Source organism: Erpetoichthys calabaricus, chromosome 9 (assembly GCF_900747795.2).
Source record: "Erpetoichthys calabaricus chromosome 9, fErpCal1.3, whole genome shotgun sequence".
Classification (NCBI taxonomy): domain Eukaryota; kingdom Metazoa; phylum Chordata; class Cladistia; order Polypteriformes; family Polypteridae; genus Erpetoichthys; species Erpetoichthys calabaricus.
Window position 1 is genome coordinate 191,937,287 of NC_041402.2, and position 24,115 is coordinate 191,961,401.

The window sequence follows — 24,115 nt, forward strand, 5'->3', positions numbered from 1 at the left end:
TCTATCATATAGTGCCTTTCACATATCTATCTATCTATCTATCTATCTATCTATCTATCTATCTATCTATCTATCTATCTATCTATCTATCTATCTATTATATAGTGCCTTTCACTCTATCTATCTATCTATCTATCTATCTATCTATCTATCTATCTATCTATCTATCTATCTATCTATTATATAGTGCCTTTCACTCTATCTATCTATCTATCATATAGTGCCTTTCACATCTATCTATCTATCTATCTATCTATCTATCTATCTATCTATCTATCTATCTATCTATCTATCTATCTATCTATTATATAGTGCCTTTCATATCTATCTATCTATCTATCTATCTATCTATCTATCTATCTATCTATCTATCTATCTATCTATCTATCTATCTATCTATCTATCTATCTATCTTGTATAGTGCCTTTCTGTAATGAAGTCCATCTCATGGGGCTTTCCAAATTTTTCCCTGTTTCTTTTTCTCCACGACTGGAGCATACGCAGTCCCACAGGCCGTCACTGTCTCCACCACTAGGGGGCCCCATTGTCTGCAGGTCACACAGAGGGTCCGGTCCACTCCTTTGTCCCCATGCACGTAGGGCTCCTGTGGCTACCAGGGAGCCAAACAAGGGCTGCATTCACCTTTTCTCGTAAGTCGTGCTCCAGGCTGGGGAGCAGTTAGCCCAAGTACCTGCTTTATAGTTCTTTTTTTTTTTGGCCTTACACACAAAGTGAAGTCAGAAACGCCTTAAATAAACAAACATGGGCCGCTTTGGCACCGGAGGCCCACATTTCCCACTTGCAGCGGGGTGCCATTAACCACTGGCTGACGCAGCACTCATTTAGTGAAGAATTTTCTTGAAAACTGCAGTTGGAAAATTAGGAGGGGGAGGGCGTGGGGTGGGGGTTGGGGCTTTATGTCTTTCCGAGAGGTGGATTTGGCGTTTTTATGGATTCCTGCAGGAATTATCCCGTGGTGTGTTACACTTCTCATTCAGGCTTTACTGCTTCTTTGTTGTGCTCCCCATCTTCTTCTTTTTAATTTGACTTTTTTTATTTAGCAAAAACCATCCTGTTAGGATTGCTCTAAACCTGTCATATGTGGGTGTCACCATCGGGTGGCAGTGCTGAGGTTACCTGTTTTACTTCATGATTGGTCTGCTGGAGGTCCTACTGCTTTACCATTAACAGGGCCACAAGGTAGACTCTTTAACAGCAACGAAGAGACTGGACTCCATGTACTCCTGCATGGACTCTGCATGTTGTCCCCATGTCCACGTGAGTGTCCTCTGGGTGCTGTGGTGTCTTCCTACAGTCAAAGGACAAACAGGTTAGATGAATAGGCATTGCAGTTTTGGCCCCTGGAGTGTGTGTGTGTGTGTTTACCGTGCGATGGACTGGCACCCTGTCTGGTGATTGCTCCTGCCTTATGCCCATTCCTTGCTGGTATCTGCTCCCTGCTCAGCAGGTTTGCTAATGGAAGTATGGCTAGTGTGGCCAGTTGGAATACAGACTGATATGGGTGGGAAAGAATAGCAGACCCCCAAGGATTCAGCAAACCTCCCCCTTTTCTTGTGGAAAATGCAAATGGGCAGAGTCTGTGGCAGGATGCAAAATGATGCGGGTACTGATGTGGGCGGTGCCAGAAGTCAGACTCCTCCCACTAATCCCAATCCTCTTACGTGATATCATCCACTGTTAAATTCTGCTCTGTACTTGTAATGTTTCTATTGCACTATTGTGTTGTATCGAGGATGACTTGTGTTGTACCTGGAAAGGGGTCTCACTCTGAACTGCCTTTCGCAAGGTTTATTCCATTGAATTTTTCCACTAGAAGGAGCCTCGGACACACAAAAAGGTTTGGGGCAGCCACCCATATTTTATACTTGGCTGCAAAAGGTTTTTTAGTAGTCGCACAGTTAAAGTTCTCAGTATCAACTGATTTCTAAAGACAAGATGGCGTCTTGATAGACCAGGTCCCGGAAGTGATGTCATCTTGGATACCGAGACCGGAAGTGATGTTTCAAGATGGCGATGGAACCGGAAATTACGTGTTTTGGGGTGGCGGAACCAGACGTGACGTCTTTGAAGAGAATATTTGGTCTGCAGAGAAAACAGAGGAAGGTTTAGTGCGCCCTGCCACCCCCTGGCCTGGCATGGAATTACCATCTTTCGATCCACTCAGCTTCCTCCTGTTCGCACGTGTGTGACAAAGGGGTTTTATTCTTGTCTTCCTAGAGAGTCAAGGCTTGGTTTGTTAAAGCCCATTGTGGCACTTCTTGTATGATTTTTGGGCTACACAAAAATAAATTGTTTTGTATTGTACACTAAAGGACATAAGAGAGGTTGGAGACTGACATGGGTGAGGCCAATTGTCTGACCTCCACTGCATGGCGTAATCCACCCACTGCAGTACATTGAACATAAATCTGACCAACGAGAGGAGACCATCCTGCCCGTCAAGCTCGTTTGTTAAACTCACGGCCAAGCTGTCCCAATATCTCACCCAGATCCTTCTTTAACTCTTTGAGGGCTGAATATTTTTTCCAAAAAACTCAGTTTTCTGAAAAGTACACAAAGCAATGGATTTCACACATACAGGGCATCCAGAAAGTATTCACAGCGCATCACTTTGTCCACATTTTGTTATGTCACAGCCTTATTCCAAAATGGATTCAATTCATTTTTTTCCTCAGAATTCTACACACAACACCCCATAATGACAACGAGAAAAAAGTTTACTTGAGGTTTTTCCAAATTTATTAAAAATTAAAAAAAACTGAGAAATCCCATGTCCGTAAGTATTCACAGCCTTTGCTCAATACTTTGTCGATGCCCCTTTGGCAGCAATTCCAGCCTCAAGTCTTGTTGAATATGATGCCACAAGCTTGGCACACCTATCCTTGGCCAGTTTCGCCCATTCCTCTTTGCAGCACCTCTCAAGCTCCATCAGGTTGGATGGGAAGCGTCGGTGCACAGCCATTTTAAGATCTCTCCAGAGATGTTCAATCAGATTCAAGTCTGGGCTCTGACTGGGCCACTCAAGGACATTCACAGAGTTGTCCTGAAGCCACTCCTTTGATATCTTGGCTGTGTGCTTAGGGTCGTTGTCCTGCTGAAAGATGAACCGTCGCCCCAGTCTGAGGTCAAGAGCGCTCTGGAGCAGGTTTTCATCCAGGATGTCTCTGTACATTGCTGCAGTCATCTTTCCCTTTATCCTGACTAGTCTCCCAGTTCCCTACAGCATGATGCTGCCACCACCATGCTTCACTGTTGGGATTGGTATTGGCCTGGTGATGAGCGGTGCCTGGTTTCCTCCAAACGTGACGCCTGGCATTCACACCAAAGAGTTCAATCTTTGTCTCATCAGACCAGAGAATTTTCTTTCTCATGGTCTGAGAGTCCTTCAGGTGCCTTTTGGCAAACTCCAGGTGGGCTGCCATGTGCCTTTTACTAAGGAGTGGCTTCCGTCTGGCCACTCTACCATACAGGCCTGATTGGTGGATTGCTGCAGAGATGGATGTCCTTCTGGAAGATTCTCCTCTCTCCACAGAGGACCTCTGGAGCTCTGACAGAGTGACCATCGGGTTCTTGGTCACCTCCCTGACTAAGGCCCTTCTTCCCCGATCGCTCAGTTTAGATGGCCGGCCAGCTCTAGGAAGAGTCCTGGTGGTTTCAAACTTCTTCCACTTACGGATGATGGAGGCCACTGTGCTCATTGGGACCTTCAAAGCAGCAGAAATTTTTCTGTCACCTTCCCCAGATTTGTGCCTTGAGACAATCCTGTCTCGGAGGTCTGCAGACAATTCCTTTGACTTCATGCTTGGTTTGTGCTCTGACATGAACTGTCAACTGTGGGACCTTCTATAGACAGGTGTGTGCCTTTCCAAATCAGGTCCAGTCAACTGAATTTACCACAGGTGGACTCCAATGAAGCTGCAGAAACATCTCAAGGATGATCAGGGGAAACAGGAGGCACCTGAGCTCAATTTGGAGCTTCATGGCAAAAGCTGTGAATACTTATGGACATGGGATTTCTCAATATTTTTATTTTTTAATAAATTTGCAAAAACCTCAAGTAAACTTTTTTCTCGTCGTCATTATGGGGTGTTGTGTGTAGAATTCTGAGGAAAAAAATGAATTTAATCCATTTTGGAATAAGGCTGTAACATAACAAAATGTGGAAAAAGTGATGAAGCGCTGGGAATACTTTCCGGATGCACTGTAAATCAACATAAAAAGTCTGTGACATCTCTGGTGACACTGGCTGCAAGGGGGCACCTCAATGGACAGCAGGAATGCACAGTGGGCCTGCTGCATGGCTGTGTTCTCACAGCAGGTGGGTTGTGGTGGTGTTTGCAGTGTAACGCAATATGTGGTGGCCCTCCCAGGCGAACGCTGCTGTAGGAGCATCAGCTATATGAAAGTGTTCAGCCCCATGATCATCTGGGGACCAATCAGATGATGCTGGTACCTCACTTTCATTTTCAATATCCATCTCCAGATCACCTGCATCAAACTCTGAGTCCGACATGTCAGAGTTCTATTCAACGAAATTACGTAAGACGTCCATGGAGTATTTTGCTTTGCACATTCGCTTTGGTCTCTCGCCAGATGTTGGTGCCATTTTAGAGGTTGTTTGCTCTTCGCTACTCATGCACACGTAGGAAATTGAGGTTAAATCAACAAAGCTATGTAACTTTCCTTCTAGCAAAACATAACTAAACATAAGGATGAGTTTTTTGCAGTTTACCAGTGATCACCGTCCTCTACCCCTGAATTTTGACAAAAGTCGACATCAGCCCTGAAAGAGTTAAACAATTGTCAAGGTTTCTGCTTCAACTCCATGGCTTGGTAGATTGTTCCAGATTCCCCCAACTCTTTGCATAAAGAAGTGCTTTCAGACTCCGTGCCCTCCAGTATGTGATTCACCGTTAAGTTGAGAGATTTTGGCTCGATCTGCTGCATCAATAGCTTTGAGGATTCTGAAGACGTGGATTAGGACCTCACACAGTCTCATCTGCTCGGGGCTAAAACAGGTTTAATTCTCGGAGTCTGTCACAGTGTGACACGTCCTGAAATCCTGAGATGCACCCGGTGGCTCTCCTTTGTGATCCACAACTACACACACCACCCCAGATGTGGTCTCACACCTGTGTTATGTAGTCTGAGCGTAACATATCGTATATCATATGATGGAACCTAACCTTTTAGTTGTCTTTTCATTCACTTCTTCACTTTGCTTAGACTGTGACGCTAAGCAATGCTCCCTTCATGCTCCCAACGTTCTGATGGGGGTCCTGAACCCAACACCGTCGATAATAACGTCACAGAGATGAGCTGACAAATGAGGACAAATCTCACATGAAGCCAGGGGATATTTCCAAAAAGTGCTTAAGTGCTTTTATTAAAACCAACAAAGCAGAATCCAAACAAAATTGTGCAGTGCATCAATTTCAATAAAGAAATCCATAAAAACACAAGTGTCCAGTGGGGATAAAAAACCATCAATAAATAAATCCATTAATCAGAAGTTAAAAATGGAGAAGTTAAAATGCAGTCTCACTGTTCCCGATCCTAGCACACCTCCTTCTCTCTCACCCATCACTCTTGTAACCGGCGGAGACCTCAACAGCAATAAGCTCCATTCAGCCAACCTCCATCTTGGCCTCCTTATGGACGTCACTGCCAGACCGTCCGAGGTCGGCTCTCCTCCCTTCATCCTTCGTGTTCCGCAGTCACTCCGCAGATCCCTCGGGAGGACACCTGCCCTGCTCTCTCTCTCTCCATCCTTCCATTTATCTCTCCATTCCCCTTTCTCTGGTGTCGACCCGCCTATATACACACATACATCTGCGCACCTCCGTGGGCGCAGCGCCTTAATCACACACTGCAGGAAGCCACTGAGGCAAACGAGAATGACTGCACCCACACGTGCAGGTGCGACTCTTTCCAATTACCTCATTAACTCCCCGTGGACGCGCAATCGTGCCCACGTAGAACGACACGGCTATACAGATTTAAAACCCGGCCCTTTTTCTTGAAGCTGTGGACCCGCTATACCACATAGACAATACAAACATCATCCCCTAAATCTTTGTTTCCTGTGCCTCCCCATCTTGCCCTGCGTGTAGCACCTTGCACTTTTCCACCTTAAACTCCATTTTCCTCCAGTGTTTGTGCAGTTCTGAAGCTCATCCAGGAACCCACTGATGACCTCAGTCCATTCTCCTCTTTTCTCCTTTCTTGTCATCTCCAGCTGATAAATCAACTTGAGCTCTCCGGTTTTGCAGGTTACAGTGCATCCGGAAAGTATTCCCAGCGCTTCATCACTTTTTCCACATTTTGTTATGTTACAGCCTTATTCCAAAATGGATTCAATTCATTTTTTTCCTCAGAATTCTACACACAACACCCCATAATGACAACGTGAAAAAAGTTTACTTGAGGTTTTTGCAAATTTATTAAAAATATAAAAAACTGAGAAATCCCATGTCCATAAGTATTCACAGCCTTTGCCGTGAAGCTCCAAATTGAGCTCAGGTCCATCCTGTTTCCCCTGATCATCCTTGAGATGTTTCTGCAGCTTCATTGGAGTCCACCTGTGGTAAATTCAGTTGAGTGGAGATGATTTGGAAAGGCACACACCTGTCTATAGAAGGTCCCACAGTTGACAGTTCATGTCAGAGCACAAACCAAGCATGAAGTCAAAGGAATTGTCTGTAGACCTCCGAGACAGGATTGTCTCGAGGCACAAATCTGGGGAAGGTTACGGAAAGATGTCTGCTGCTTTGAAGGTCCCAATGAGCACAGAGGCCTCCATCATCCGTAAGTGGAAGAAGTTCGAAACCACCTTGACTCTTCCTACAGCTGGCCAGCCATCTAAACTGAGTGATCGGGGGAGAAGGGCCTTAGTCAGGGAGGTGACCAAGAACCCGATGGTCACTCTGTCAGAGCTCCAGAGGTCCTCTGTGGAGAGAGGAGAACCTTCCAGAAGGACAACCATCTCTGCAGCAATCCACCAATCAGGCCTGTATGGTAGAGTGGCCACAAAGAAGCCACTCCTTAGTAAAAGGCACATGGCAGCCCACCTGGAGTTTGCCGAAAGGCACCTGAAGGACTCTCAGACCATGAGAAAGAAAATTCTCTGGTCTGATGAGACAAAGATTGAACTCTTTGGTGTGAATGCCAGGTGTCACGTTTGGAGGAAACCAGGCACCGCTCATCACCAGGCCAATACCATCCCTACAGTGAAGCATGGTGGTGGCAGCATCATGCTGTGGGGATGTTTTTCAGCGGCAGGAACTGGGAGACTAGTCAGGATAAAGGGAAAGATGACTGCAGCAATGTACAGAGACATCCTGGATGAAAACCTGCTCCAGAGCGCTCTTGACCTCAGACTGGGGCGACGGTTCATCTATCAGGAGGACAACGACCCTAAGCACACAGCCAAGATATCAAAGGAGTGGCTTCAGGACAACTCTGTGAATGTCCTTGAGTGGCCCAGCCAGATCCCAGACTTGAATCCGATTGAACATCTCTGGAGAGATCTTAAAATGGCTGTGCACCGACGCTTCCCATCCAACCTGACGGAGCTTGAGAGGTGCTGCAAAGAGGAATGGGCCAAACTGGCCAAGGATAGGTGTGCCAAGCTTGTGGCATCATATTCAAAAAGACTTGAGGCTGGAATTGCTGCCAAAGGTGCATCGACAAAGTATTGAGCAAAGGCTGTGAATACTTATGGACATGGGATTTCCCAGTTTTTTTATTTTTAATAAATTTGCAAAAACCTCAAATAAACTTTTTTCACGTTGTTATTATGGGGTGTTATTTGTAGAATTCTGAGGAAAAAAATGAATTGAATCCATTTTGGAATAAGGCTGTAACATAATAAAATGTGGAGACAGTGATGAAGTGCTGGGAATACTTTCCGGATGCACTGTACCTCTGATGCCTACAGCTTCTTTGAAAGTCGACACAAATGATGTCATATTTGCTTTGTTTTTGTCCAATACTGTACTACACTTGCCTGTTCAGATTTCTTTGGCAGGATCTTCGTCTCATTAACTCAAGCTGGCTGTTATTTGGTATTTTATTTTCATAGAGCTACTTTCTTATTATAGTTTGCATAATTTCCATCTGAAGGGGGTTTCCACTCTGTTTGTCTGTGTACATTAGGGAATTGTGCAGACTGTGGTCGCCGGCCCGGACACAGACAGGCGGACACGTTGACGTCACCCGACACACGTTTATTATACATATTTACAGTCATAAGTGCACCTCAAAACCCCCAAAGTCCCCCAAAAGTCCAGGCCAACCTTGAATGTCTTTCTCTTCTCCTCTCCACCCGAGCTCTGTCCTACTCCTCGCCCGACTGAAGCCAATGACCGGAGGGAGGCGGCCCCTTTTATAGTCACCCAGATGTGCTCCAGGTGCTCCCCAGCAATCTTCCACTGGCACTCCCCAGTGTGTCGGAAGTGCTGGCTGCGTACCCGGAAGCTCTTCGGGTGTCCCCACTTCTCTTCCCCCCCAGCACTTCCGCCACACCCGGAAGTGCTCCCAAGGCATTGCTGTGCCCCCTGGCGGTGACCACGGGCCCCTACAGGGTTGAGCTTCAAAGCTCTGTACCCATGGTCCCCATAGCAACCAGGGTGGTTGCCCCCACATGGTCTGAGGCGGGCGTAAGCCCTCTTCCGGTCCTCCGGGGAGTCCCGGCCGGGTCGCACACCCCCAACCACCCGCGACAAGATACAGACGTTGTCCATGATACGTCCTGCAGGTGGAAACTGCACTGTCCCTATCCTGGGAATGTCCAATTGCACAGTTAGTGCTGGACAACCCAGAATGGGACCCAGAAGAGCCAGTACCCCGATGCACTATTCAGTTTTGTGTGGACTACACCTGGGAACTCCTTCACTCGAAGCCAGCAAGGACAAGGGGCATCTCATGTGCTGCGTAAAGGATGCCCTTTCTGTTGGCCACAGTGCCACAGGTACATCCATAGTTATCTCAGGGTCTCTTCTATTCTGGTCAGCCTGGAGGAACAATAGGAATGAGAATGCTGAAGGAAACGGCCAAACTGTGTTGACTCTAATGGAGGGACACCTTCACTTTAGAAACTGGGAGGTGAAGAGACTCACGTTTTCCACCACAAGGGTTAGCACCACTGAAACATACACGTATTGTGTTCTTTTCGGTAAAGTCCCTACCTGGAGGGTAAGTGTTAAGGCAGGGGTGTCGAACTCCAGTCCTGGAGGGCCGCAAATACTGCAGGTTTTCATTCTAACCAGCTTCTTAATTAGTGACCGTTTTTTCCTGCTAATTAATTTCTGTTGCCTTAGATTTAATTAACTCGACTCAGACCCCTTAGTTCTTTCTATTTCCTTAATTTGCAGCCAAACAATAACAAGACACAAAAATGAGAAAACAGGTGAACAGCTAACCACATTATCTGAACATAAAGAAAGGTGAGGGTCTCGGTAAGGTTGATTTCTCAGGTCAATAATCGGAGACAGAAAATCAACAGTTTGGGAAATGTCTGCTGTAGCAGAATGAGAGCAGCAGCAAGCTATGGAATTAAGTAACGGGTTTAATTAACAGCAAGAATTAACTTCGCATTAAGAAACTGGTTGGAGTTTGATGTTCCAGTTTAGCTGGTCATCTATTGGCTCGTTTTTCATGTCTCATTTCTGTTTGGCTGCCATTTAATACATAGATAGATAGATAGATAGATAGATAGATAGATAGATAGATAGATAGATAGATAGATAGATAGATAGATAGATAGATAGATAGATACTTTATTAATCCCAAGGGGAAATTCACATACTCCAGCAGCAGCATACTGATAAAGAAGCAATATTAAATTAAAGATTGATAATAATGCAAGTAAAAAAACAGACAATATCTTTGTATAATGTTAACGTTTACCCCCCAGGTGGAATTGAAGAGTCTCATAGTGTGGGAGATGAACGATCTCCTCAGTCTGTCAGTGGAGCAGGACAGTGACAGCAGTCTGTCGCTGAAGCTGCTCCTCTGTCTGGAGATGATCCTGTTCAGTGGATGCAGTGGATTCTCCATGATTGACAGGAGTCTGCTCAGCGCCCGTCGCTCTGCCACGGATGTCAGACTGTCCAGCTCTGTGCCTACAATAGAGCCTGCCTTCCTCACCAGTTTGTCCAAGCGTGAGGCGTCCCTCTTCTTTATGCTGCCTTCCCAGCACAACACCGCGTAGAAGATGGTGCTCGCCACAACCGTCTGATAGAACATCTGCAGCACCTTATTGCAGATGTTGAAGGATGCCAGCCTTCTAAGGATGTATAGCCGGCTCTGTCCTCTCTTACACAGAGCATCAGTATTGACAGTCCAGTCTAATTATCATCCAGCTGTACTCCCAGGTATTTATAGGTCTGCACCCTCTGCACACAGTCACCTCTGATGATCATGGGGTCCATGAGGGGTCTGGGTCTCCTAAAATCCACCACCAGCTCCTTGGTTTTGCTGGTGTTCAGGTGTAGATAGTTTGAGTCGCACCATTTAACAAAGTCCTTGATTAGGTTCCTGTACTCCTCCTCCTGCCCACTCCTGATGCAGCCCACGATAGCAGTGTCATCAGCGAACTTTTGCTCGTGGCAGGACTCTGAGTTGTGTTGGAAGTCTGATGTATATAGTCTGAACAGGACCGGAGAAAGTACAGTCCCCTGTGGCGCTCCTGTGTTGCTGACCACAATGTCAGACCTGCAGTTCCCGAGATGCACATACTGAGGTCTGTCTTTAAGATAGTCCAAGATCCGTGCCACCAGGTATGAATCTACTCCCATCTCTGTCAGCTTGTCCCAGAGGAGCAGAGGTTGGATTGTGTTGAAGGTGCTAGAGAAGTCTAGAAACATAATTCTTACAGCACCACTGCCTCTGTCCAAGTGGGAGAGGGATCGGTGTAGCATGTAGATGATGGCTTCCTCCGCTCCCACATTCTTCTGGTATGCAATCTGCAGAGGGTCGAGGGTGTGGCGTACCTGTGGCCTCAAGTGATGAAGCAGCAGCCTCTCCATGGTCTTCATCACATGTGACGTCAGAGCGACAGGCCGGAAGTCATTCAGCTCACTAGGATGTGATACCTTTGGGACTGGGGTGATACAAGATGTTTTCCAAAGCCTCGGGACTCTCCCCTGTTCCAGGCTCAGTTTGAAGATGCGCTGTAGAGGACCCCCCAGCTCCAACGCACAGGCCTTCAGCAGTCGTGGCGATACTCCATCTGGACCCGCTGCTTTGCTGGCACAAAGTCTCATTAAATTAAATTAAATTTAATTTAATCAAGAAACGAATCAATTCAGAGGCTGGAATCCTTAAAAACAGGGCTATTAAAAGAAAGGGAAAAGGAGTTAATTAGCAGTAAAAACTGGTGAATGAAAACCTGCAGCCACTGCGGCCCTCCAGGCCTGGAGTTCAACACCTGTGCCTTAAGGAATGGGACCAAGTCCAGACTGTAATAGACTCCATTTTATACAGGACAAAGAGAAAGAGTTGGGGTCCCACGGTGACCCTGTATGTCATAAGGCAGCTTTTCAGCAAAAAAAAAAAAGAAAAAAAAGAAACGTCACTCAGGATGCAAACCGTAGATCACGCTATCCTAGATGGCGACACTTCTGGTTAAATGCCAGCCAGGCAGGAAGAGGCGGGTCCAAGGGATGACACAGGAAGTGATGTCAGAGGCGGTGAGGTTGTAAATCATCCGATCTGTAGAGGAAGGAAGAGAAGAGGCATTAGGATACAGTGCCAACCTGTAGAATGTCGAAGAATTGGCACCACCAGAGCCTTTAAGCCATTGTCAATGCACGTGTTTGTGACAGTGTGTATTGTGGACACTAGAGGTCACTGTTGCCCCTTTAAACCCAACAGCCAGACCCACAGGACACAGGTTAAAAGCACCAAGAAGATATTTAACTATTGTTCTTCCAGGAATAGTACCCTAAGCACCACAGCCACCACTAATACAAGTAAATATTAGCACAATCTTATATATAATTTGCCAGTCTCCTCATTCACTCACGTCCATCCGAAGCCGAATGCGCAATCGCCTTCTGTGCAGCTGCCCGAAAAACCTTACGAGACCAACATCGCGGCAGGCGGCGGATTTACGGCTGCGAAAATTCAAAGAGAAAGGCGACTTCGATTAAAGCTCTAGAGGCCTGAAAGGCGATTTCGACTACAGCTCCAGGCCTAATTACGCATTCATTCAATACACCTATATCAGGTTTGTGGTGCTTATACTTATTACTTACTATTCCACTCGTGCCCGTTTCATCTTACGTTGTCGAAACGGGCTCTTTGTCTAGTCCACAATAATAATCACACCTCCCAGCAAGCTCTGTCCCATACCTCCCGACTCCGGCTCGCCTGCTGGGTCTTCAGCGGTCCTTTATGTAGTTCTTTAAATCAGCCCCGAAGTACTCGTGACTTTGGACTATGAGGAAGCGTCCCCTGGTGGCAACCACGGCATGTCCCATGGTGCCCTGCTGGAATCAGGGGCACCGCTACACTGCAGGGAAGCTGCCATCTAACGTCTCGGGGGGTGTATTGTCCTAAAGCGGTTGTCTTCCCCCCATCCTTCCATTCTATGGGTGTCCCAACCCTGCCGTCTATTACAGTACATATAACTAATCTGCACGTGTGTAAATAAATTATTTTAAAATATTTTTACAAGCATTAAGTTTTACCCCGTTGGCTATGCTCTCTCTCTCAGGGGTGGGAGTCGAATTGTCTTTCAATGCTATTTTTTGTAAAAATTGGATCGATTTGTATGAATGATTATAATAAAATTAATAAAATTAAAAAATAAATAAATAAAATAAAACGGGCGGCACAGTGGCGCAGTGGGTAGCGCTGCTGCCTTGCAGTTGGGAGACCTGGGGACCTGGGTTCGCTTCCCAGGTCCTCCCTGCGTGGAGTTTGCATGTTCTCCCCGTGTCTGCGTGGGTTTCCTCCGGCGCTCCGGTTTCCTCCCACAGTCCAAAGACATGCAGGTTAGGTGGATTGGCGATTCTAAATTGGCCCTGGTGTGTGGGTGTGTTTGTGTGTGTCCTGCGGTGGGTTGGCACCCTGCCCGGGATTGGTTCCTGCTTTGTGCCCGTGTTGGCTGGGATTGGCTCCAGCAGACCCCCTTGACCCTGTGTTCGGATTCAGCAGGTTGGAAAATGGATGGATGGATAAAATAAAACACAGAACAGTAGCAATCAAGCAACCAACACCACCGACATCTGACCCTGCCCTATGCTATATTCCACAGGAAGGACCCTTTTAGTTTCGGACCTTCTAGCAGTCATGCGGATTGGTGGTCGAGCTAAAATCTCGCAGCAGAAGCAAGCCCACCCTCACAGCCACTGCTGGATTAAGAGAACGTGTTTTCCGGCAACAATTGAACCCAAGGCCAAAGAGGGGAGATTCCCTGCCCGCCGGGGTCCTGCAGCTAATTATCCTTTTATTTCTGTAATATACCAGTATACAGCCCCATGCCAGCTTTATATGATACAACCCATTTCTTGGCGAGGGGCTCTCACAAAGCGTATTTGAAAGCCGTGCACACAATCATTAATCTTCCAACGGGTCCCGCAGGTGTTGATTCAGTAATCGGCGAGGGGGTTCCAACAGCACCTCCCTTAAACAAACAGAGCCACACACAGGGTTATTTTTAAAAGCAGCGACCCAGCACTTCATAATAAAGTGTGAGGCTGAGGTCACCGGTACCACCGATATTTAAAAGAGCAAGTCAACACGGAGCAAATTGTCCAACAGTCGGAGCGGTGGGGGCCTGAGGCCACATGCGGCTAGCGGCCATTTCTGTAGAATATAAATCTGTCAGGGGCAACATTGGAAATGGCCTTGAGAAGCCCTCTCATGTCGTAAATTACTGAAAGTTTTGTTCTGGGCCTCTCCAGCGGGACCCTTCAACTAAGCTTATCGATTCAGTGGCCCCTCGTCTGGAAATGTCAGGGACGGAAGGTAAAGTTCACTTCTTTGCTGGCACAAGAGTATAGTGATAAATGGAGGTGGCACCGTGGTTTGTGCTTCTGCCGCACACCTCCCGGGATGAGGGTTCAAACCCTGGCCCACTTTGTAAGGAGTTTGCACCCTTGAGGGACTTCCTAAAAGAGAATATGTCTTGGGTTTAATTGGCGACTCTAAATGATTACCGTCCGAGTGAATGTGCCAGCAATGGCCTGGCATCTTCTTCAGCTTGGGCAGGGAGTAGGTGAGTTAGATGAAGAGACTGATGTAAGACAATGAATAACATTTACATTGATTTCCATAGCGGACACTTTTGTCCAAAAGAGGTCAACATAATCGGGTAAACATCAGTCTTGGAGACTGTCTGGGAACAAGTGGTACAGGACCAGGTGACAAAACAGACCAAGTGAGGAGCTTAAAATAAAATACAAGCGAGTTACAATTCCTAGGTTATAAAACCTAACAGCTGATATCCATGAAGCAGAAGTTCTTAAACACTTTGAGGGGGTCAGCAGTTTAGGTTGAGGTGGGCAGCTCATTCCACCAGTTAGGAGGTACACCTGAAAGGAGTCTGGATATTAAGGTTTGATGCCAAACAGCAGACGTGGCATCACCAGAGGCAGTTCATCAGCAGAACTGAGTGGTCGACAAAGAGCAGAGGGCCTCACAAGTGTCTCCGTATACACAGGTGCTGCCCATTGGCACCTCTCCATAGGCAGACATCGAGGATTTGAACTTAATACACGCTAATACAGGAGCCAGTGCCGCAGTCTAAAGTGAGGAGTGATATCCCTTCGCGGTGGCTAGCTCAACGCCAGACGTGCCATCGCTTGGTGACGCGTGCTAATATACTCTTTCCAGCGGAGAGCGGCAGTAGTCCAGATGTGATAAGGCCGAAGCCTGGAGCAGGAGTTGTTCTGCATATTTTATCATGTACTGTACAGTCTGATCTTATATTCGTTATATAGGGTCAATACAGAAGTTTATTTGTCCCCAATCTATCTATATCTATTATATAAAGCAGAGTCTCTGTATGTTTGTTTGTCCACCATACAAATCTGCAACGGGCATCCGATTGCCACCAAACTGGGCATGGGGTTACTTTGTGACCAGGAGGAGGTCATGGGGTATGTTTGGTTGGGAATAATGTCCTCAGTCAAGCGCAGGACACCTTTTGACCGACACAATGTTTGCAGAAAGTCCCCATACTTATCATCGACAAGATGGCCGCACGTATTAAGAGACGTTAACGGCGGCGCCATCTAGTGGCACGTTTGGTCTCTGTGCATCCCTCTTTACCAATGTTTCTTTAAATTGCCAAGACATTGCGGAAGTGCCCAAATATGAGAAAGCCGACTTCAGGGGAACTGCCGTATGGATGTAAAACGTGAATGACCCAGTGCGCGGCCATACAGACCTGCATCGGGCGTCCGATCGCCACCAAAACTGGGCATGGGGCTGCTTTGTGACCAGGAGGAGGTCATGGGGTATGTTTGGTTGGGAATAATGTCCTTGGTCAAGCGCAGGACACCTTTTGACCGACACAACGTTTGCAGAAAGTCCCCATACATATCATCGACAACATGGCCACACGTAACAACAGACATTAACGGCGGCGCCATCTAGTGGCACGTTTGGTCTCTGTGCATCCCTCTTTACCAATGTTTCATTAAATTGCCCAGACATTGCGGAAGTGCCCAAGTATGAGAAAGCCGACCTCAGGGGAACTGCCGTATGGATGTAAAACGTGAATGACCCAGTGTGCGGCCATACAGACCTGCACCGGGCATCCGATCACCACCAAAACTGGGCATGGGGCTGCTTTGTGGCCAGGAGGAGGTCATGGGCGTATGGATGTAAAACGTGAACGACTCAATGCGCGTGACTGGCTTTCTGTATTTATGGTGCTATTTGCTCGCCTTCCGACTCAAAGTAAGATTTGAGTCTTGGTCTTTCTGACTGACTGGTGCTATTTCTTCGTTTTCCGACGTACATTCATCTCACTCTGGTGCTTATTCCGTACATAATACCATGTGACACATTAGAATTGTCCTGCTTTTCGCTAATACGTATATGTTGTATATGTGGTACAATGTATACAGTGTTTAGGCCCTGTGTCTGCTGTATGCCAGTACTAGAGGGCACTGACCACCTTGCTGGCCCTTACTAGGCTGCATGGTACCTCTGCTGGTGATGCCAGGTGGCATGTCTCACTTGATTTCACCACCTTGTGGTTCCAGTGGTACTGCTGTGGCTGGCATCTGAATGATTTTCACTTTTATTTTTTTTCCTTTTCTGTCTGTTCAGGTCAGCTTTTGGGTGGTCCGGGAAATCCTAACAGCGCAGACATTGAAGATCCGAGCAGAGATCCTGAGTCATTTTGTGAAGATAGCCAAGGTAAGCTACTTGTGGTCTCCACTGACCCTGGTGCTGTCCTTCATTATCTGGTGACATGACTGGCCGCTTGTTGTCCCTCATTGGTTGGATCAGATCTTCAAACTGCGCCACGTTATTAACAGAATCAGTGGAGCCGCTTCATTTAAGTGACGTTTGCTACAGTCGGTCACAGTTGGTGCAGACCCTCTTGGTCACTCGGAGATTTTGTTTTTAATGGTCACTTAAAACCCACGTGACATCTGTGTTCGGATTCAGCGGGTTGGATAATGAATGGATGGTCACTTATTCCACAGCATATTATGAAGTAAGAATGGGGAATCACCGATGATCTCCTGGTTCAAGTGAACTGATTAATTTCTTCAAATAAAGTACAAAAAAAAAATGTTATGAGTAGAAATTGTTTGAAATTGCTGCTAGGAGGACATCAGGGCTCCACTTGCCGTCCTCCCTTCCTGCTTCTAAAGGGTCTTCCCAGTTTTAACTATTTGTATAAGTGCCACCCCTGGATGTTTTCCAAATCCCACCTCTGACACCATTCTTTACTTCTCTCGGTTGGATTTGTTTAATCTGTGTCAGCATCTCTGGCTCCGCCCTCAAACTAGTAGCCCCACCCACTGGGCGAGTGCCTCATATCTTAAAGTGATTTCCTGTCTTTTCATTGAGGGGGCCTTGCCATGTCCTGAGTGTCCCTTCCTTTCATCCTTACATTTTGGACAGAGTTTCAAACTCTTTGGCCAGCTACGCACCTCCCTGAAACCTTTTCCAGATGGCACGTGTTTGCAGAAAGCTGAGTAGTGCATTAAAAAGGCGGCCATCTAAGAGGCCGCTGTCATCACTTCCCTTCATTTCGCCTCGAGATTTGCTCTGGGAACACAATTTATGAGTTCTGTTTTTATATTGAAGCTCAACGTTTCTCTCGATCATTCAGTGAAGGCGCTTCAATTCCTGCTCTTCCTGAATGGAATTCTCATTTTCTGGCTTTTGGATGGCAGCCTTAACTTACCAGATGACTCTTTTAAAAAAAAAAAAAAAGTAATAATAATTTAAAATCAAAATGCGTGTCGTGCTGACCGCAGCTTTAAATTTGCCGTAAAAGCTCGCTTGGCCTTCTGAAGATCGAAATTGGCCTGATGCACTGGCGCTCAGTCGTGACATTTTCTAATAAAACGAAGAAAAGAATGGAGACAAGATACGTGATGAGGCCAATAGTCGGAAATGAGAGAGGTTGGTCGGAAGCGGATGGGGAAATGAGTGACAGAGGTTGGCAAGACCTGGCAGAGAGGGAGGTGACCAGAATGATGCACTGGCGGGCGGGCAGGCCTGAGTCCTTGGCATGCTATGCATACTGCTACTGGTCCAGTGCCTGCTTCTGCTAATGGTGATGATTAGATTGTACTGTATATAGCGCCTTTCACAGAGAGCACTGCCCTAATAGGTTCTGCTCAAGCTATTTAATGCACTGGTGAGGCCTCATCTGGAGTCCTGTGTGCAGTTTGGGTCTCTAGGCTACTAAAAGGACATAACAGCACTGGAGAAGGTCCAGAGAAGAGCGACTAGGCTGAGTCCAGGACTACAGGAGATGAGTTATGAGGAAAAATTAAAAGAGCTGAGGCTTTACAGTTTAAGCAAAAGGAGCTCAGTCACCCTTCCTCCCAACTCGGCTCTCTGCTGGGATCTCCCACAGTCCTTTAATATTCGCTGGCCCGGAAGTGCTTCTGCTCCCCCAGTCCACATGATTTCTCAGCACTTCCGGATCAGATGAAAACTCCTTTTCTTCAACTCAGAAGTACTTTACTTCTTCCATCCTCGTAACTGGGAAGTACTTCCGGGTTATACTGGAAATATAAATCTTTATGCCTCCCTGCAGTGTCCTCTGGCGGCCCCCATGGTATCCAGCAGGGCTGTGAAGGAAAACTCCAAGGTCCATGATGCCCTGCTGGAATTTGGGGCATCTCCACGTTGCAGGGAGGGCTCCATCTGGTGCAGGCCATATATCACAACAGAGGTCTCGTACCTTTCCAGATTTAATGGGAATTGCAGACATCTTGTCTAGGTGCTCTTCTTCATCTTCTTGTTTCTCCTCTTTGTTCCGTTTTGTGTACAACATCCATCCTATTTAAAAAGCTCTTTCTTCGTGTAGATTTAACAGTGATTACATGAATCATCAATAATCTTCAAATCACTCTCATGTTTGCATTACATCAGTGTTTCCTTTCCAAGACTAATGTCCCTTCTGATCCTAATTACTCTCAACTAATAAATTCCAAAAATATGTCTCTGCACTCTGTCTTTAGGATTCTAAAAGAATGAGCTGAAAGTTACAAATTTCAAATCACTAGAGATACGGAGTTTAAATCCAAACATATTGTGTCAGTCATCAAAGAGCTGGAAATACTTCAACACGGGAGTTTGTGTCAAATGACAGAAGAGACGAGTCGGAGATCAATCTGATAGACTCCAGCCATTCACTCTATCTATCTATCTATCTATCTATCTATCTATCTATCTATCTATCTATCTATCTATCTATCTATCTATCTATCTATCTATCTATCTATCTATCTATCTATCTATCTATCTATCTATCTATTATATAGTGCCTTTCACATCTATCTATCTATCTATCTATCTATCTATCTATCTATCTATCTATCTATCTATCTATCTATCTATCTATCTATCTATCTATCTATTATATAGTGCCTTTCACATCTATCTATCTATCTATCTATCTATCTATCTATCTATCTATCTATCTATCTATCTATCTATCTATCTATCTATTATATAGTGCCTTTCACATCTATCTATCTATCTATCTATCTATCTATCTATCTATCTATCTATCTATCTATCTATCTATCTATCTATCTATCTATCTATCTATCTATCTATCTATTATATAGTGCCTTTCACATCTATCTATCTATCTATCTATCTATCTATCTATCTATCTATCTATCTATCTATCTATCTATCTATCTATCTATTATATAGTGCCTTTCACTCTATCTATCTATCTATCTATCTATCTATCTATCTATCTATCTATCTATCTATCTATCTATCTATCTATCTATCTATTATATAGTGCCTTTCACATCTATCTATCTATCTATCTATCTATCTATCTATCTATCTATCTATCTATCTATCTATCTATCTATCTATCTATTATATAGTGCCTTGCACATCTATCTATCTATCTATCTATCTATCTATCTATCTATCTATCTATCTATCTATCTATCTATCTATCTATCTATCTATCTATTATATAGTGCCTTTCACTCTATCTATCTATCTATCTATCTATCTATCTATCTATCTATCTATCTATCTATCTATCTATCTATCTATCTATCAGTTATATAGCGCCTTTCACATCTATCTATCTATCTATCTATCTATCTATCTATCTATCTATCTATCTATCTATTATATAGTGCCTTTCACTCTATCTATCTATCTATCTATCTATCTATCTATCTATCTATCTATCTATCTATCTATCTATCTATCTATCTATCTATCTATTATATAGTGCCTTTCACATCTATCTATCTATCTATCTATCTATCTATCTATCTATCTATCTATCTATCTATCTATCTATCTATCTATCTATCTATCTATCTATCTATTATATAGTGCCTTTCACATCTATCTATCTATCTATCTATCTATCTATCTATCTATCTATCTATCTATCTATCTATCTATCTATCTATTATATAGTGCCTTTCACTCTATCTATCTATCTATCTATCTATCTATCTATCTATCTATCTATCTATCTATCTATCTATCTATCTATCTATTATATAGTGCCTTGCACATCTATCTATCTATCTATCTATCTATCTATCTATCTATCTATCTATCTATCTATCTATCTATCTATCTATCTATCTATCTATCTATCTATCTATTATATAGTGCCTTTCACTCTATCTATCTATCTATCTATCTATCTATCTATCTATCTATCTATCTATCTATCTATCTATCTATCTATCTATCTATCAGTTATATAGCGCCTTTCACATCTATCTATCTATCTATCTATCTATCTATCTATCTATCTATCTATCTATCTATCTATCTATCTATCTATCTATCTATCTATCTATTATATAGTGCCTTTCACTCTATCTATCTATCTATCTATCTATCTATCTATCTATCTATCTATCTATCTATCTATCTATCTATCTATCTATCTATCTATCAGTTATATAGCGCCTTTCACATCTATCTATCTATCTATCTATCTATCTATCTATCTATCTATCTATCTATCTATCTATCTATCTATCTATCTATCTATCTATCTATCTATCTATGTTTGTAGCTTTTGTTAATGACTGACTGACTGTTCCATGTTATTAATTTTATCCTTAAGTCTTGATGATGTGCTTTGTGTTTTGTATGTGGTCCCCCAAGAGTCGGGACCACCGGCCCATCACTGTCAGGAATGGCCCTTAGCCCTAAACATAACAAGGTTTTTCCACAGCTCCAGATGGTTAATTTGAATGCTCTTGGCCGTCGGTGAGCTCTTCTTGTCTTCGTACAATGTCATATTTGGACCTTGTCTGCACTGGATTCCCTACTTTTATTAAAGAACATTTTTTGTTAATAAGTCTTTTAGATAGATAGAGATCCTGCATGGCCCTCTGTTATTTGCTGGGGTTTTTTGATGGGATTTCCCCCTCTATGGGGCATTTTTGAACTTTTTGGGACTTGCGTGTTTGAGACTCCTTGCAGTTCCAGGGACCTCAAATGTAAAACTTTCCTTTGATTCCATGCTAATATTTAGGTTGCGCTTGAATGGCAGAAATGCTGCACACAAGAAAATTTGATTTAAAAAAAAAAAATGTACATTAGCCATGTGCCTACCAAGGTCCTTTATAAACCTTCGATCCACTTAAAGTTATGCGCTCGTGCCCGCTCTTTTAGCCACTCCCTGTCACTGTCAGTCAGTAAGCACATTTTTGAATATTCCTGATTTAATCTCCATATAAATCTGGCCACATTCCTGAACTCTACTACAAATCATGGAAGGACAGACGAGGAAAAGACAGAAAATGAAACTTAAGTGAATGTGTACTTGACATATACCTGACTGAAGTGCAGAATCCAAGAAGGTGCCAGTCTATTGTGGAGATGCCAGTCCATTGTGAAGTTGCCAGTCGACCAGAACTGGGAGGAAACCTGGAGCACAAAAGTAGAACTTCTCACATACTGTACACTGACTGGGCCAGGATTTGAACCCATGACTCTGGAGATCAAGAGCTTTAGCCTTAACCACTGAGCCCCCCTCTTTTGCCACCCCAGACCCTGCTCAAAATTGCCATCATGCCATTGTTTGTAATGTTAATGCTTAAACCGTACAAGGTACTTTATATAGTGCCAGCATGTCTCCTGTAGACCCGTTCTTGTCACTTTTAGACCTCCCATCAATGGCAGGCATTGATCCAGCCTGGATGAGCTGTTCAGCCACCACATGTCACATCATGACATATGAAATGTCATCGAGGGTGACGATGAGGAAAAACAAGGTGGCAGCAAGTGGCAATAAACCCCTGCCCACCCCCTCACCCAGTGTGTTGTTGGAGGTGATGCTGAAGGAGCGAGTGGAGTGCGCAGCCAGATGAGCTCATGGCAAACATCTGCAGTGAGCTCAGTGCCTGGAGAGCGGCGGCCTCATTAATAACACGTCAGCCAGCCTTGGCCAGACCCCCACGCCACATTCAACTCCCTCTGTAGTGTCTGCCTTGTGTCACCTCGTCTGAATGAGAAAACGGAATGAACAGCAAAGTGGTAACACTGTTGTTTTGGTCCAAAAACATGAGAAAGAAGTGAAGGAGGAGGAGGAACAGGACAGGTGTGGATACATTGAGAGTGGGAATGGGGGGCAAAAAATGGACAACATCAACACAAACCAACGATGGAAAGGAGGACCCTGACAGAAATGAAGAAAGCCAGAAGTGGACATCTGGACACGTCTGACTGGAGACAACAGGATTATGAAAAATATTAAGAAGTTACAACAGACATGGAAGACAGTGGACAACTTTAGTAGAGGAGAGTCTTCAAGTGCAGATGAAAATCAAGAGGAGGAAGGACAAAAGAAACATGAGAAAGATCAGAGGACAGGAAACACACTGAAGAAGGTGGTCTTGGCCATTCTTCACATGATTCTCTACTGCACATGCAGTGGACAATGGATGTGTACAGTTATGGACAATATAAGCATGAACAGTTCAGCACACACAAAGGCTTTAATCAGTGGGAAACGCTTCCCAATTTGTTTCCCACCAATGCACAGTACAAAGGCACCAACCAACATAGCCAACAAAGCACACAGCTCTCCTTTCTTTCTTTCTTTCTTTCTTTCTTTCTTTCTTTCTTTCTTTCTTTCTTTCTTTCTTTCTTTCTTTCTTTCTTTCTTTCTTTCTTTCTAAGAACATTTAACAGAGAAGAAGACACAGAAGTAGTAGGTAATCGAGAGGACAAAGGACACATGAAATGGTGAACAGGAGAAACATGAAAAAGATGAAGGGACATGTCACAGAGTAGGGGGACATGCATGTAGGCCTGTGGACTTGTGTCACAGAGAATTGTGAGGAGAATACAGTCGTGGCCAGAAGTTTTGAGATCGACACAAATATGAATTTTCACGCTGCCTCAGTTTTTGTAATGGCAGTTTGCATCAACTCCAGAATGTTCTGACGAGTGATCCGATGAATTTAAATTAAATGCCAAGTCCCATTTAATCTTAAACAAACGCTGCATGTCAGCCCTGCCACCAAAGGACCTGCTGACGTCACTTCAGCGATCCTCTCGTTAACAGGTGAGAGTGTCAACGAGGACAAGGGTGGAGGTCACTGTATCCTGCTGAATGAGTTACAATAGGGAGGTGAAGAAGGCGTCAGGGCGCCCAAGAAAGTCCAGCAAGCACCAGGAGCATCTCCTAAAGTGGATTCAGCTGCAGGCACCACCAGGGCAGAGCTGGCTCAGGAATGGAAGCAGGCAGGTGAGAGTGAGGTGAAGACTTTTTGAGGATGGCCTGGTGGGCGTCAAGAAGGGCAGCAAAGAAGCCACCAGGGACAGACTGAGATTCTGGGATTGGACTGCTGAGGACTGCTGGGGTCAAGTCATTTTCTTTGATGAATCCCCTATCTGATTGTTTGGGGCATCTCGAAAAAAGAAAAGGTGAGCGGCGCTACCATCAGTCCTGTGTCCGGCCAACAGTAAAGCATCCTGAGACCATTCATGTCAGCTGAGGCAGTGCAGGGCTCAGAACACAGCCATGAATAAAGAATGGGACCCAAACATCAACCGAGAGCAACTTCTCCCAACCATCCAAGAACAGTTGGGTGACCAACAATGATGGAGCACCAGGCCATAAGGCAAAAGTGACAACTAAGTGGCTTGGGGAACAAAACATCGAAATTTGGGGTCCATGGCCAGGAAACTCCCCAGACCTTTAATCCCACTGAGAACTTCTCAGGAGGTGGGTGGGCAAACAAAACCCCCCCAAATTCTGATTATGCAAGAATGGGCAGCGTCCATCAGTCAGGATTGGGCCCAGAAGTTGACTGCCAGTGTGAACTGCAGAGGTCTTGAAAAAGAAAGAAGGGCCGACACTGCAGATATGGACTCTTTGCATAAACTTCATGTCATTGTCAAGAAAAGCCTTTGGAACTTC

General features: G+C 44.8%; 1 protein-coding gene across 3 annotated transcripts in view; it reads left to right on the plus strand.

Moving 5' to 3' along the window:
- The window catches only part of ralgps1 (Ral GEF with PH domain and SH3 binding motif 1), a 347,167-nt gene that overhangs the window by 137,914 nt on the left and 185,138 nt on the right, over positions 1–24,115 (plus strand). For all 3 annotated transcript variants that reach the window (XM_051932301.1, XM_051932300.1, XM_051932302.1), the window contains exon 7: positions 16,312–16,401. In XM_051932301.1, coding sequence (XP_051788261.1) covers positions 16,312–16,401 — 90 coding nt within the window. The remainder of the gene's footprint in view (positions 1–16,311; positions 16,402–24,115) is intronic.